The 16,738-nt window shown below is 39.0% G+C and overlaps 1 protein-coding gene across 3 annotated transcripts in view; it reads right to left on the reverse strand.

The window, feature by feature from the left end:
* Positions 1-16,738, reverse strand: part of RAB3C (RAB3C, member RAS oncogene family) — a 352,364-nt gene that overhangs the window by 323,590 nt on the left and 12,036 nt on the right. For all 3 annotated transcript variants that reach the window (XM_069096457.1, XM_069096456.1, XM_069096458.1), the window contains exon 2: positions 6,922-7,149. In XM_069096457.1, coding sequence (XP_068952558.1) covers positions 6,922-7,149 — 228 coding nt within the window. The remainder of the gene's footprint in view (positions 1-6,921; positions 7,150-16,738) is intronic.

The raw sequence follows: 16,738 nt of genomic DNA on the forward strand, positions 1-16,738 counted from the left end.
GTCAGGAATGAGGAGGGAATGCATTAGCTCACCCCCTTCCAAAAATGGAGAATCTTCTATCCCCATGGCTCTTTCCCTTTTGTGTTCTACTCTGCAGCCCTGTTCACCTTACTGAACAGTGGGAAAAGTGGCAGGAAAAGAACATTGTTGCATTGATCTCCCTTCTCTTTTCTTCTGCAAACTTTAACTCAAGCTAAAAATGACTTTTCCCTTCTTTGTTTTCCCATCTCCCTTGGTTCATATCTCTCTCATTTCATTTTCACATACTCTCATATCATGTCTTATCTCTCCTACGAGACTCCATGAGGGCAGGGACTGAAATTTATTCTTTATTAGAGATCCCACAGTCCTTTGTATATGGTGGTTGCTTAATAAATACTTGTTGGATGAATAAATTTGCAAACCTTAAATCACTATATAAATGTGAATATTACTACCAATAATAAGGAAAATGTCTCACATATATGCAGGCTAGAGAAAGGAACTTCACATAGGAAAATGTTCCATCTCTATGCACCTGCTGCTCCTTTCCTATTTATTTCTAGGCAATTAGTGCATTATGTTGTGTATGACCTAGAAAAATTCATAAGCAAAGACATGACCTTATACTGCCTTTTTATATACAATTACCAAACAACAATTTTTTATCATCGGATCTTTTACTTACCAGACATTATGCTAGGTGGAACACAAAGGTAAGAATCAGTCTCTGTTCTCAGGGAGCTTTTATTCTGTATAGGCACGGAGTAATTGTTCCCAGCAAAGTAAATATATAAACATTAATATAAGAAAGCTGAATGAATTTTAGTATACTTGTCAGTCAAAGGTTTCTTGGCAATTAGGTTTAGAGTGGCATATACATACATACACACATATACAATTATATTATATGTATTATAATATGTTATAATGCCAATGCAATATTCATAGGACCCATGGCAACTATGAATATACTGGTATAGTTGGGAATCACAAAATGTAACAGACTCTCCACATGGAACACAGAACCAAAACATTTATTCAAATACCAGAAAATCGAATCCCCAAACCAGAAAACCAAATCCATCATAGAAACCAAGAAGTTGGTACACATAACTAATGCAACAAACACTAACATTCCCAAGACTTCCCTCCATCAGGCCTTCAAAACAAAACAGGCTCCCTTAAGCAAAAATACTCCTTTCTTCCTCATGCTAGCTGCTCCACCTCCATGCTGCTTGGTCCCAGCAGTTCTGGCTCTCTCTCTCCTGCTCCTTCCTGCTCTGCCCTTCCTATTCCACCCTTTCAGCAAGCTCCTTCCCCCCACCCCTATGGACTCCATGTGATTACATTTTGTCCTATTAAGGGACAGAGAAGATCTTCAAATTCCCACTACCACTACATATGTATACACAGGTGTACATGTATATTACATACATATTGTGTAGATTGTACTATACATGCACATATGATATGTGTAAATGGATATCATACACATATTAATGTATCACATATGTATACATGTGAGTGTGGAGCATATCACATTACATACAATATGCATGTATGTACTTGTGTGTATACTCAGGTTTCAGCAACTCTACCTAGTTGTTTTTATGGGGGGGGGGGGTTTGCATTAGTGGAAATTACAGATAGTACCAAAATGTGTTAGAGTTGGAAGAGACCTTAAAAACCATCCAACCCAACACCATCCTTTCACAAATACAAACAATGAGGCTCAGGTACAGGGACTTGCAAAGAGTCACATTATTACTTAGGGGCAGAGCCACTATCAAGAAGCTTCATTGGCTTCCTGTTGCCTCTGGGATCAAACACAAATTCACCTGGCATTTAAAGCCCTTCACATTTTGGCTTCAACCTACCTTTCAGGTGCTCTCTCTTTCATGGACTCTCTGGTCCAGCCAAAGTGGCCTTCTTACTGTTCCTCTCACCCAACTTTCCATCTTCTATCTCTATGCCTTTGCAAGGTTACCAACACCTTCCATTGCTGGAAGGAATTGGCTACTCATGCATACTTCTTAGAATCTCTACTTTCCTTCAAGGCTCAGATCAAGCACCTAAATGAGGCATTTTCTGACTTGCCTAACTCCTACAGTACTGTCTTTCCTTCCTTACCCTCCCCTCCCCAATTCTTTGCATCTGTTTGTATATTTTTTTGTAGTCCCATAAATGTACATATAGTTTTTCCCAAAATAAATAGGCATCTTGAGGGCAGGGACTCTGTGATTTCTGTCTTTCAGTCCCCAGCACCTAGCAGGGTACTTGGTACACAACAGGCTTTCCTAAATATCTGTTGATGATGAATGATGATGTAAGAGGAAGAACTAGGAATCCTAGCCTCTCAACTCACTGTTAGGAGCTCAGTACTTTCTACTACCTCCTCTCCCACCAAGGATGAGAGAACCTATGGGAGGGCACAATAGAAAGGGCATTGGTTCTGAAGTCTCTGATCATTACTACCTACCACCTTGGGTAAGTTCCTTAAACCTCAGTTTCCTTATATGGACAATGAAGTTGAACTAGATTGGAATCTGTTGCCTTTACCTCTAAATCTATGATCCTCTAAGTAAAGAATTCGAATTTAACTAATGATAGAAGTCCTGCTCTAAATCATAAAAATACATATTTTCTTAGCCAATTCTTATTTGGGGAAATGGAATTTTCTTGAAGCTAATATCTTCATACAAGTGGAGGATAAGAGCTAGGGGAAAATGTTGGGTCAAGTGTGAAATGGCCTGCTTTAATATGGCAAGCAATTCTTAGTATCATTGCCAGGAGTGATTTCACTAGCTGCTGTTTCTATTCTCCACTTCACCCCTCAGGGTTGGCACAAGACACAGTCACATTATGCCCACACTTCTCCTTAAAGTGACACTTTGTCTGATCAAGAGGTAGTGGTCAAACCAACCATGGGTTGATCTCTGTCTTTGGGGAATTGTATTCAGAGCATATGGGCCCCTCAAATTTGTAAACTGAAGTGAAAGGCATCACCTAATTTGAAATATCACAAATGACATCATGTTTAAAAGGGGGTCACTAATTCAATTCAATTCCATAGATACTTTTTACTAAAGACCTGTTATGGGCAAGGTACAATATTAGGCACTGGGGTTTTTAAAAAATTCAGTTTCTTCATTTAAAAACCACAGATTCTAAAAAGATAAATATGACATCTAAACAGATAGGTATGACATATGCCACTATATGAGGAAGACAAAAGAGATCCAAAAAAATGTTTCAGGAAAAATTGAAAATGCTAACACTTTCACCAGAATCAGGGAATGATTCATAAAGAAATTAGCACCTGAGCTGAACCTTGATGGAAGATAATGATTCTGAAAGGCAAAGAAGAAAAGGAAGTACACTTCAAGTTGGACATGGGGGTGGGAGCAGCTTGTACCAAAGCACTGAGGTGGGAGAAGGCTGAAAAGTAGGAGGAGTCCAGGGAACATAGAATACATAAGGGAGAGTAATACGAAATAAAGTTTGAAAGGTAGGAGCCAGATTTCAGTGGATTACAAAAGCCAAAAAAAGAGATTCAAATTTTATCTAAGAGGCAAGTTGGTGCTTTTCTAGTCTTTTGAGCAGAGGAATGACACAGACAGACACGGTGGTGTTTCTTTCAGTATAGGAAAATGTCACCACTACCAGAAATGTCCCTAAGATATGAGTAAAAAGGAAAACCATTCACATGATACGTTGTGAGTGGTTCTGGGAAATACCCACTGCCATTCTCTACATGACTTTCTTGGCCCAAAGTATCTCCCTAACAGGATCATCTGCTGAGGTCTATAACTCTATCATTAGATAGTAATTCTTTTGGATTAAGAGGAACATACTGCTCATCTATTTTATTTGTGTGACATGCTCCCCACTGAATAGCCATCCAGACCCAATATGAAAACCCACTTTACGTCTATCATGAGAGGTCCTCACCCTATCCTAACAGTTTTCTCATCTATTAAATGAAGGTCCAGGGCTAGATGACCTCTAGAGCCCTTCCTTCCCAAAATTTCTGAATATATTTAGATTTAAAAATATTTTTCTTAAAAAGCATCTTTGTTGCTATGATCTATCTAACAATTGATATAAAAGTACAACTTTTCCTAATGAATTATTTCATCATTGGGGGAAATGAATAAAATATTACTGAGAAAGGAAACAAAAGTTAACTGCTTGGTTATCAGAGCATAATGGGATGACATCTATATGAATCACTGTGTAATTTCTATCAGTTCCAAAAATGCTATCAAATGAATGAGGCATTATAATCATTAAACATTATGCAATTTACACAGCTAAATAATCTTACCAATGTTGATTAAATCAGTAAAGCAAAGAACCATGGAATCATCAAATGATACCAAGATTGAGACACAACTTTGTCTTTCTCTTCCTATGCCTTTCTCTGGATGCCTCCTTTGGAGTGTTTAAATAAGACCTATTCAATTCAGTTAAATTTACCAAGCTTTTATTATGTGTCTTGCTATGTACCAGGCTCTGTGCAAGTTTCTAACAGTGGAAAGTAGGTGTTGCGATTTAAAAAAAATTTAATGGTCTTTACCCTCGGGACACTTACAGTTTATTGGAGGGAAAAACACATACTCAGATAAGTAAATAGTAAATCTATACAACATAAATAAATAGTAATTTCTGGCAGGAGCACTAACATAACAACTAAGGGGAATCAGGAAAGGTTTAAATAGGAGCTTTGAAGGAACCAAGAGTTTCCAAGAGACAGGGGTGAGGAGCAGAGCCTTTCAGGTACAGGGAGTCAACCTGTGCAAAAGTAGGAAGGTAACAGATGGAATGTTATGCAAGGAGAACAGCAAACAGACCAGTTTGGAATGTAGGGTATTTGAGGAAGAATAACATGCAATCAGTCTAGAAAGACAAGTTAGAGTCAAATGGTGAAAGGCTTTAAATGCCAACTAGACAATTCTGTATTTTATCCAAGAGATTAAATGGAGAACCATTGAAGCTCTTAGAGCAAATAGTGAAACCTGTATTTTAGGAATGTCAAGGATATTCCCAATATGGAGGATAGAGGGAGGAGGCAAGGATATTTGAGATGGGGGAGATCAATTAGGTGACCATCATAATGGTCCAGGAAAGAGGCAACGAGGGCCTGAAAGATGGTCATGTGAGTAGAGAAAAGGGGAAAGTGAACGTGCAATCAACAAAACTGGGCAACTAACCAGACAGGAGGGGTGGTGAAGAAGAATGAAATGTCAAAGTTGACTCTAATGATTCTGTGAACACCAGTGTCCATAAGGATGGCAGTGCCTTGGACAGAAATAGGGAAGTTGGGAAAAGGTTTATTTAGGATGAAATATGATGTTGGTTTCTGATATGCTGCTTTTTTATATTGATGTGTCATTCAAGCAAAGATTCATCAGGACTAAATCTCAGGAGACAGATGAAGGCTGAATATGTATATTTATGATTTATTCTCATAGAAATGATAGTTGAATTTATGAGAACTGACAAGATGACCAAGAGAAGAGAGAAAAAAAGAGAACCCAAGACAGATTGTACACCGATGCACATAGGGTGGGGCATGAATGCTGATCCTACCAAAGAGACTGGGTAGGAGGGCCAGCAGAAGAACAGTCTCATGGAAGCACATGGAGAGTCTCCTCAGTCTCCTTTGCTGGATCCCCATCCAGGGAACTTCCAAAAACTGAAGGGGTCCCATAGCATTCTGTTGTGGGCCCTCCTCTCTTCCTCCTCCATACTACTTCACTTGGTGGTCTCATTAGCTCCCATGGATTGAATTATCCTCTCTATACTGATGATTCTCAGACATGACCTATCCATCTCCAACCTCTCTGCTGAGTCTAGTCTTGTATCTCCAAGTGCTTTTCAGAGATGTTAAACTGGATTCCCCAATAGACATCTTAAACTCAACATGTCTAAAAAATAACTTCTTTTTCCCTAAGCCCTTTTCCCTTCCAAACTTCCTCATTACTGCTGAGGGCACTACCATCTTCCCAGGCTTGCAATGTAGGTGTCATCCTTGTCTTTCATACTCCATAACTAATCTGTTGCCAAGGCCTATAGATTTCACCTTTGCAACACCTCTGAAATATGTCCCTTCATCTCTTCTGATACTACCACCATTTTGGTGCAGGCCCTCATCACCTCACTCCTGGACAATTATAATAGCCACTGGTGGGTCTGCCTCCTTGTAATGTTAATGGGCTTTAAGATCTTCCCCATCCATTAACAAGCCTCATGTGGAGCCCATTAGGGAAACCTTGCCTAGGGGAGGCTTGCTTGTAGGAAGGCTTGACACCTTTTGCTAATTTCTAATTAGGCACTGAGCCTGAGGGTTGTGATGCCTTTTTGCCTCTGAGAAGTGTATATATACTCTGAGTTGGTATTTTCCTTTGAGGACTCGCTTATGAGAAGAATCTTATGATTCCCTGGTCCATATTCTGAGTGGCTGTTATGTTCTGAGCTCCCCGACTGCTCAAATGTAAAGGCTCTCTCAATCTGAGGATGTATGTAAAGTGTATAGTTGATTCTTTTCTCTGTGTTTTCTCTGTTTGTATTTTCTCTAAAGTTCAGGGTACTGATTTTTCCCTTGAACTAGTGAATGTAATTTTTAAAAATTGTTAACCCCTTAAACAGCTATCTTTCCTGTAAATCAGATCTAAAAACCTGTGCTAGCAGCCATCCTGGGTAGGCCAGTGTAGTTGTTACTACTCTGCCTCAAGTCTCTCCCATCTCTAACCCATCCTTAGCCATCAGAGCAATTTTCCTAAAGCGAATGTCCAACCATGTCATCCAAGCCAGATAACAGGTAATGAAGTCTTTGGTTAGCATAAATCTGTATCAGACGAGTCTCTCAGTTAATATCATAGGTGGGATTAAGACTCTTGATGACCAGGTCTCACCATAAATTTCCATAGTACTTACCCATATCTGAAGCTTGATTCTCTTTTCATTTTTGAAGACGGTTTTTACTTTGAAGTCAATGCCAACAGTGCTGACGAATGCAGATGTAAATGAATCATCTGCATAACGGAAGAGGAAAGAAGTTTTCCCCACACTGCTGTTCCCAATGATGAGCAATTTGAACATGTAATCAAAGTTCTGGTCCGAGGTGTCCTTTTGGCCATACCTGGAGTCCTGGGCAGAGGCCATCTGTGATTTAAAACAAAAGAGACTGAGAATGGTCTCTTACAGGACAAAAATCATAATAATAAATTCCTTATAGTCTTCCCCATCAACAAACAGCAGAGTACTCAGAAGGCAGACTGAAAGGGACTCCTATGTCTCAAATATGCTGGTCTCTATGACAATAATCGCTCAGTGTATCAGAAAAAAGAAAACTTTAACGTTTTCTTTTTGTTTTTGCCTCTGTATTGGCAGATTGTTTTTGGTGGTGGTGGTAGTTCCGTGTACAGAAGTCATCAGATCACCAAGGCCTTGCCTACCCAGGTCACGTGAAGACTAGGAATTTTCCAAGCCCTGTGAAGTGTGTTGACAAACCTCCCAATCTTTTTATATCAATACATTTTTACCTTAGTTATTTGGGTAATGACTTCCACTCACTCTTCACTTCGCTTACATAGCCAAAAGCCTATCTATCATGTAACTATCTGAGCAAACACAAATTTACATCAAAACAGGGTCATCAAATTAAAACGGGGAGAAACCTTGGAGATCAACAGGTCCAACTCTTCCCTACCTATTTCACAAGTGAGGAAAGTGAGGGCTAGACAAGTAATGTGCCCAAAACCACAGATGGAGTACATCGCAGAAACCAAGATGTGAAGCTAGGACAACAGATTTCACATCCAATAAACACTCCATACTGAGATCTTAAGTTAGTTTAACCTGTGCTAGACAAGTCTGTCAGTAAATGTCAGGAGCCAGATTAAGATTCCTTCCTACCAGATCTGACCATAAAAGGATGCCCAATGCACCGGCTAACAAGTTATCTGAAAAGCAACAGTGTCTATGTCCTGAAGATAAAAGCTTCTTGTATCAAACTAATGAAAAATTCCTCCAGGGACAGCAGATAGCACAGCGAGTAAGAGCACCAGCTCCAGTGTTGTGATGACCTGGAGATCGAATCCCGGGCTCAGACACTTAGCACCCACCCAGAAATAACTGGCCGTGTAACCTTGAGCAAGTTACTTAACCCTGATTGCTAAAAAAAAAAAAAAAATTCCTCCAGTACTACTTTTGTTGTTGTTCAGTCCTTTTAGTCATGTCCAACTTTTACCACTCTACTGGGGTTATCTTGACAAAGATCCTGGAGCGGTTTGCCATTTCCTTCTTCAGCTCATTTTAAAGATGAGGAAACTGAGGGTTAAGTGACTTGCCCAGGGACACACAACTAGTAAGTATCTGAGGCCTTATTTGAACTCGGGAGATGAGTCTTCCTGACTCCAGCTCCAGCATTCTATTTACTGCACCACTTAGCTGTCCCAGCCCTACACAGATGCCAAATTTGCCCAGGTTTCCTAACTGCCTTTGTGTGGAGAAGATTCTCTCCAACATATTTTTTTTAAATCCATTTGTATCCTGACTCTTAGATTGATCATTTGCAAGTTTCTAAAAGTAGCTATGCAACTGAAAGGAAGAAAGCATGACAAATTGGGTGAAGTTGCTACTCTCCTACACTCCAGGCTACACCCTGAATCTTATTCCATATTCTATCTACACTCCAGGCTACCCCGTGAATCTCATTCCATATTCTATCAAGTTAGGACTCCATGTAGAATATCTCTAGGTACCTTTGAAGAAAGGCTGGTTTTGGAGACCATCCCCTTCCAGGCCTTGCCTCAACCCCTGCCTCAATGCCAAAGGGCTCCTCATTCTCAAGAAGTTAGAAAAGTACCATTCTGTCTATATGGCATGGCTGAAGTCTGGACACTGAGCTGCAAATTACTCTACCTACTACTTTTGAAAACCCTGCATACTGTCAAGATTTGGGTATAAAAAGTAATATCAAAAGCAGTATCACCTTCCATTATTAAGGGCATACATACATGCATGCAGAGGACAGTGTCCTCCACACAGTAGCTGAGAAATTCTTACTGTGTTTGTGATTGCATATTTGTGTCTGAGTCCATTCAAAATGTTCCTTTCAGAGAAGAAACACTGAAATTTTAATAAGGGTAGTTGTAGAGCTGTGAACATTAGCCAATCCCATTTATTCCTGGGTATCTTTTCCATTGGTTTTGTTGTTTATTGCATTATTCACTCAATGAATATTTATGAAAATCCTGCATTATAAGAGCAGAGCATCATTCTAGGTATCAGAAGATAAGACACCATTCCTTCTTTACCTCATAGGTAACACAACAAAAACCAAATAACTTCAACGTACTAAAGTATAGAAAAAATCATTAGAAATTTATGAAAAAAGGGCTATAAAGGAGTAAGGGCCACTTAAAACAGGCAGGGGTAAGGGATGTCTCCATGGATGAGGTGGCACAAATGTTATGGGAATGGGAATTTAAGCTCTTCCCTGCCCCTTGGCTAGGTTTAAGTGACTCAGAACCTTCCTTGATTTGAAAATATACTCTTCCCCCAGTAGGCTGAATGTGGTCACCTGGAGCCTGTGGTGGGAGGTGTGGTTTTCAGGAATGCCCACACCTTGATACTTTGTGATTGGGCAGTGGGTCAAAGAGGATTGTGACATTCTCTGAGCCAGGAGAAGGCTATATATACCCTGATATGAGATTTTGTTTTGGGGCTCACTTTGAGAAGAGTGTGATTTGACCAGATGAGACTCTGGGCAGCTGTTGAGCTCCCTGGCTTTGAAAATCCAGATGTTGATACTTCCCTCTCTGGTAACTGACTAGGTATGGATGTAATGGTCAGACAGTTGGAAGCTTGTCTGCTGATCTGTTTTTATGTCTGCTTACAACTTCTGCTTGTAATTTGTTTGTATTCTCTGAAGTTTGGGGTGCTGATCTTTTTCCCCTGAACTAGGTAAATGACATATGTTTGATTAAAGCAAGATTGTTAACCCATTTTGAGTTGCTTTCCTTTAGAAAAATAGATCTAAGAACCTGTATTGGCAGCCACCCTGGGGATGCTAGGGTGCTTACTGCTACAACAAAAAAGGGAAAGGAATTCATTCCAGGTATGAGACATAAGAAAAGTCAGGGAATGAGGAAAGCACAATTTATATTCAGAGGATAAGAAATAATCCAGTTTGGTTGGAGGGAAGTAACAGGAGGTAAGCCTGGGCATGTAAAATTGCTGAGATTCTCAATTTCCATACAAAGAAATTTGAATGTTATACAGTAGTCATTAATGAGCCATTGAACTTTTTGTGGGGGGAAGGAACATAATTGTGGTCCTGACCATAGCAATGCATACAGAACATTAATTCCATAAATGCTCTGCTTTGATCATGTGATGAATCTGTGATCTCAGAAATGGGTATTCCCTTCAGACATGTAGACAGCAACCCATCTATGCCTTCTGACTTTGTACAACTCTTGTCTAGGTCCTTCTATAAATCTTTCAATGGGACGTCACCCGAGATTCTCTCTGTTGTTAAGTTTTTCAAAGAATCTTAAATGTATTCCCTCCTCATTTCCACCTTTTAGAATACCTAGTTCCTTTAAGACTTATCTTGAATGCTTCCTTCTCCATGAAGACTTTCTTTATCCCCCCCCCCCAATCCCTAGGTTTTAGGACCTCCTCCCACCTCTCAATTATCTTGCATCTATTTTGTATCTATCATGTGTATATCTATACATGTACACAATTCTCTCTTCAAATAGAGTGGAAGCTCCTAGAGGGCAGGGACTGTTTCACTTTTGTTTTTGTATCCCCAGTAACTAGAACAGTACTTTATACCAGTGTTGTCAAACTCAAATAGAAAAGGGACCACTGGATGTAAGGATCCCTGTGGCCATATATTGACTTAGAAAACCATATATTAACATTATTTATTTTTCATTGTGTTTTTATTTTGTTAAATATTTCCCAATTATATTTTAATCTGGTTTAGAGTTAAGTTTCCCTCCCCCCCCTTTATAGCTCCCCATGTTTGATACACCTGCTATAAAACATACTAGGTACTTAACACTTGTTGAATGTCTGACTGACATATATATGCATTGAAGATACCTTGCCATATTTTATTCCTAAAGCTGGTTTGCATAATACTGGAATGTAATTCTTCAGAAGGTACACATGTGATTATTATTTTTTCTTATCAAAGGAATCTCAGTTTAGGAATATAGTCAATGTTTGGGGCAGCCTAGGTTCAGACCAATGTGGTATAATTTTTAATAAGATTCAACTCAACCAAAAATACAGCCTTATTTGAAAACAAGAACAGGTTCAGAACAATAGAATAAAAGCTGGTTCACAGGAACCTAAAGGCATTAGGGAATAAGGCAGCTCTGATTTCTCAGGGATATAAAATAAAGAAATTTGACAGTATTGAATTTCAAAGGGGCTTGTAGGCAATAGCTCTGTAATTTGACTGACAACTCCATGGTTCAAAAAAATGGTCCAAGGCTTAAGCCATTCCTTCATATAAACATAAAACATTCAAAACATAGTATAAAAATAAACTTGTTTCAAAATTAGATTTGAAAATAAAAGCAGATATTTCTCATGATTATTAATGAAACAGCAAAGGTAGCTCTGCTGTGGAAGCAAATATACTGAAAAGCTAATCAAAATTAGTACAAGGACAACAATAAGGAGAAGAGAAAAGACCATACAATCATATTTTCAGAGCTGAAAGTAATATTAGATATCTCATTTAATGAAGAGTTGCACATGACTGAAACTACTGAACAATAACCAAAGAAATCTAACCCTCTCATTTTACAGATAATGAAACTGGGAAGCACAAAAGTGAAATGACTTGTCCACAGTCATAAATGTAGATGAGATAGAAAAAAGAGGTAGAACTGAATTTTGAACCCAGGTTTTCTGACTCCTGTTCCAGGGAACCTTATATTCTAACTTTCTAAACCTGGAGTCAGGACTGGGTGCAGGGTCTAAATATCATCTCTGATATATTTATTAGCTGTCTGACATTGGACCTTTCTAAGCCTCAGTTTATCATTTGTATAATTTTTACTTCTTGCCTCTCAGAGTTGTTCTAGGGAAACTATTTTGTAAAGCATTTCAATGTTTTGCAAATGTGAATGATTTTATTGTTATAACCTTACAATCTAGAAAAGGGAGACTGATCTTTCTCCAGTTATGAAGGACAGATTCTCACCAAATCCTAGAATATGAGAACTTGAGAGTGGAGACCCATTTTGAATCTTGAAAGAATAGATAGCTAGGACTTGGAGTTGGAAAGGATCTTCAAAGCCATCTATGCCAGATACCAACCCACATAGTAATCCTTCCCACAATATCCTAGATAGCTTCATCCTGCCTCACAGTGATGAGGATCTTGCTAATCAGTCATTAAGTAAGCATTTGTTTAGCCCCTACTATGTGCCAGGCACTGTGCTGAGCACTGAATGAGGCAACCTGTTCCATTGAGTTCTTTATATTGAACTAAAACTCATTTCCTGTAACTTCTACCCATTGTTCCTCATTTTGCCCTCTTGACTAACACAGAATAAGTCTACTCCCTCTTCCACATGGCTTCCACATTGCTCCTATAAATTATCTCCAGGTGAAATATCTCTAGCTCCCTCAAATATCTCTAAGTCCTATAGGACATATTTTCTAGACCCCTCAACATGTTTACCTTCCTTTGTACATATTCCAGTTTTTCAATGTCTGTCACAAAATTGGGTGCACAGTAATGGACCCAATCAACAAGTATTTACTATGCCACACAATGATGCACTTGCTTTGGTCCCCGACTTCTAATAATGTAACCTAAGACTAAAGCACAAGGCCCTTCTTGCTCACTTTCCCCCATAGCTACTAGGATCCCCTTCCCCTCCAATGACACTTAAGAAATATTTGTTTATTGATCGATTGGTTGTTAACTCTTTCCTTTTACAGATGAAGAAACCGATGCTTGTAGAGGTAAAATGATTTGCCTGAGACACACAATGGATCAATGGTAGAGCTCAGATCTCCTTTGGTTAGCAGCTGCCTCACACCAATGGTCTATGTTGAACTTATAGCTAATTATAAATTCCTATTTTTATATGATTTCTATCAATCCAGGTCTATTTTATTCTCTGCTTGTGCAATTGATTTTTTGAATTCAATTATATAATTTTACATTTATTCATGTTCATTTCATTTTGATTCAGTCCATTTCCACCACCTGTTCACTATTTTGAATCTTTATTGTTGTCACTTTTCTTCTCTTTCAGTTTTGTGTCCACATATTTAAAAAGCAGCCCTTTTTTTGAATGTACCCACATCCTGACAAAAATTTTGAACAATGTAAAGACAATTTGCATAATAGGTATTGAATTTACAAAATATATTATTCCAAGGAATGGTTTAAATAAATGTGTACATGATTTTGGAGCACATATTTACTTTTGAGGTTGGTGTCATGAAAAGAAATGAATGTACCTTGGTGCCACTATTAGAGAGTGAATATTTCTTTTAGAACAATCACTGATCTCATTCAGTATGGCCATATATAGGCTCTCACATTCTCAATTACTCAAATGTCCTAGTAGGTAACTAAAGGCTGCTTATATATGTACCCAAGAGCTTATAAGAGTAAACATAATTTTTTTCTATAGAAATGGGCAAATCAAATAGTTTTAAAATTTTTACCTTGATATCTAGAATCATTAAACTGAATTACTATTGATCTAGTCTCAGAAGAAACTATAAAGAAGTTACTAGACATTTATGTGCTTGCTCCCAATGATGGAAGCCTGATTTGGGGTAATTACAAAGAGAACAACAACAAAAAATAAACACCTTGCATTTCTTCCTGAAAATCAGAAGCATGGTAAAGGGGATAGGAAACAATGTTGGGAGGGTAGAGAATACACACAGTCATTTTAAGATATTAGTTGTTGAGTTAGCCAATAAGTAGACCATAAACTACCATTCAGACCTCCCAGGTAGAAGTGATATTTGTAGCATAAATAAAAATACTACTGTCTGGTATTGTCAGACAGCTGCCAAATGGTGTCACACTGACTCTAGGCTGTGTTTCCCTCTGGTGTATAAACCTTTTTTTTCTTTCTTTCTTTTTGAATAAGTTTTGTATGGGGCAGTATTTCTGCTATCGTGTCATTTGTTCTTCTCAGTCTCTGGCTGGAGATTCAGATCTAAGTGTGCTACTGTACTTTTGACCAAGAGCCAATTCATTCATGTGCCATTCATAGAGACATGTCTAGTATCTCTTCCTCCCACTCTTCTCCAAGGGAAAATTTAATTCCTGTCAGGAGGGGAAACAGGAAGTTGGAGCCAAAGACTATTCTTCTCTCCTCAGAGAGAGGGAGTACTGGGCTAAAATTATATCTATCTCTTCCGTTACACATTATTAGTCTAAGAGATGTAGTTTTCAGGTTCAGGCTAACCTCTGATTACTATTTCTTAAGGTGGAAGGCATGCACTAAGCTCTACATCCAAGGCTTGACATCCCACTAAATACCAGTTCCACAATGAACACACATAGTAAATAGCAGAGAAACCCATTTAGTCAAGTCAATAGTAAAGCATAAATCAGAGAAGGTATATGTGTGTATACACACACACATAATATGCATGTATGTTTATGAAAATATATACAAGACAATATAGATTGAAAGAATTCTCCCATTAGCAGTGATATATCTCAGCTCAACCAAGAGAAAAAAACGTGTCTCAGATTTCACCCAAGAGGAAAATTCAACTAAAGCTCTAGTGCAGCAAGCTGGAAATGAGGACGTGGTTCAAGTTCTACATGCCAACCTCTTCCCAGAGTCTTTCTCTCTTCAGTAACCTGAAGGAGAGTTGGCATCCATCTTCTCCATCAAAGCTGGAAGCTAGAAGGACCTTATGATACTCAATAGCCTGGATTTCTCCTGCCCCAACCAACTCTTCCACACTCTCATGCATGAATAAGACATTAATCTCAAACAATAAAAAACTGCAGTGGGCCCTGGAGCTTGGGTTACAAAGCTTTACCACCTGAAAGTCATGCCATGTATGCCCATGGTTTGATGAGAACCTTGGGAGGTCTAAGCTCTAATCAATTTTGTATTCATTCATTCAACATCTACTCTGTGCTAGGTACTCTGCTGGCACTGGGGATATAAAGGCAAAATCAAAACAGTCCCTGACTTCAAGGAGCTTACATTCTATCAGAAGAGCTTATTTCACAATGGCAGCAAAGACAATAGCAATACACATTTATTCAAAATTGATTCTATGCCAGACACAATGTTCGGCACTGAGGATTCAAAGATGAAGAGATATACTGTGTTAGGTTCAGACAGAACTTAAAACTTTTAAAGGCTTCCTTTAAAATTCGGCTCAAGTGTTGTCTCCAGAACAAGGCCCTTATTACTCACTTTCCCCCACAGCTATTAGGACCCCCTTCCCCTCCAATGACACTTAAGAAACACCTGTTTATTGATTGATTGGTTGATAGGATCTCAGCCCTCATCCATTATAACTCTTTCATTTTACAGATGAAGAAACTGATGCTCATAGAGGTAAAATGATTTGCCTGAGACACACAAAGGATCAATGGTAGAGCTCAGATCTCCTAACTCCCAGCCCAGTGTTTTTACTACTCATCACTGTTACTGACTTGGAAGCTTAGCAAAATCATGAAGAACCCTTTTTCGTTTTTCTCTTATCTTTCAAAGGAGCATAATCACTACCTCACAGGGTTATTGTGAGAATAGATGTGACCATGTATGCAAAAATATGGAAAAAAAAAACTTCTCAGAAACCAGGGACTATATATAGATTTAAGGCAAGGTATTAGTCAGACCAATTCTCTTTCTGTATTTCCCCTGTATACTCCTCCCCCAGGGAAGGAACAGGAATCATCTCCACCTCCCCTGTTCTTTTCTGGGTTTCCCAGCAGGCTAAATGTATCACTTCCTTTGGCTAAATGTATCACTCCTGGCACATATGAAGGCTCTCCAGGGGTGTGGTGAGAGTTCACCCTGACAGTAGGCATTCCCCCTATCCCCATTCTCCAGAATGTGATCTTTGCTCCCCTCTGTGGATGTGTTGGCCTACCACTATGCAAAACAAATGTGTCCTGGGAGATTTTTTTTTCCTCCCAAGAGCAACTAGTTCATTCTCTTCTCTTCTAGTTACAAGCTCAGAGCTAAGACAAATGGGAACTTATGGAAAGGGATGAGGGCTCTTTTCTTTCCCTCCAGGGAAAGGTGTGCCCTTGATGCAGAGAAAGGTAACCACACCATGTCAATGTCAGTTATTAGATTTTTTCAAGCAGGTTATTTTAAAATATAGCACTCTAATTTTTGCATGAAAGGTAGCATAAATGACCTCATCAAGGACATGAATGACTGAATGGAAAAAGAACGTGGGCTGGTCATGTAGCAAGAGGGAGGGTGACAGATGGACAGCCTGAGCACTGCAATGGTATCCAGGAAAATCCACAAGAACTAGAGGGAGGCCTCCGACACACTGAATGAAATGTTTACTGAAAAAATATGAACAAGATGGGAAGGCATGAATGGGATATGAGTTATACCAGTGCCATCATGGATCCTCTGATGTATGGAGGGAAATTTTTAAGTGCATATTTGACTGAGCAAAGTAATGAGAGAGAGAGAGAGAGAGAGAGAGAGAGAGAGAGAGAGAGAGAGAGAGAGAGAGAGAGAGAGAGAGA

The sequence above is a fragment of the Petaurus breviceps genome, unplaced genomic scaffold (genome assembly GCF_028583685.1).
Source record: "Petaurus breviceps papuanus isolate PSGF00001 unplaced genomic scaffold, PetGlider_PUasm1.0 229, whole genome shotgun sequence".
Classification (NCBI taxonomy): Eukaryota; Metazoa; Chordata; class Mammalia; order Diprotodontia; family Petauridae; genus Petaurus; species Petaurus breviceps.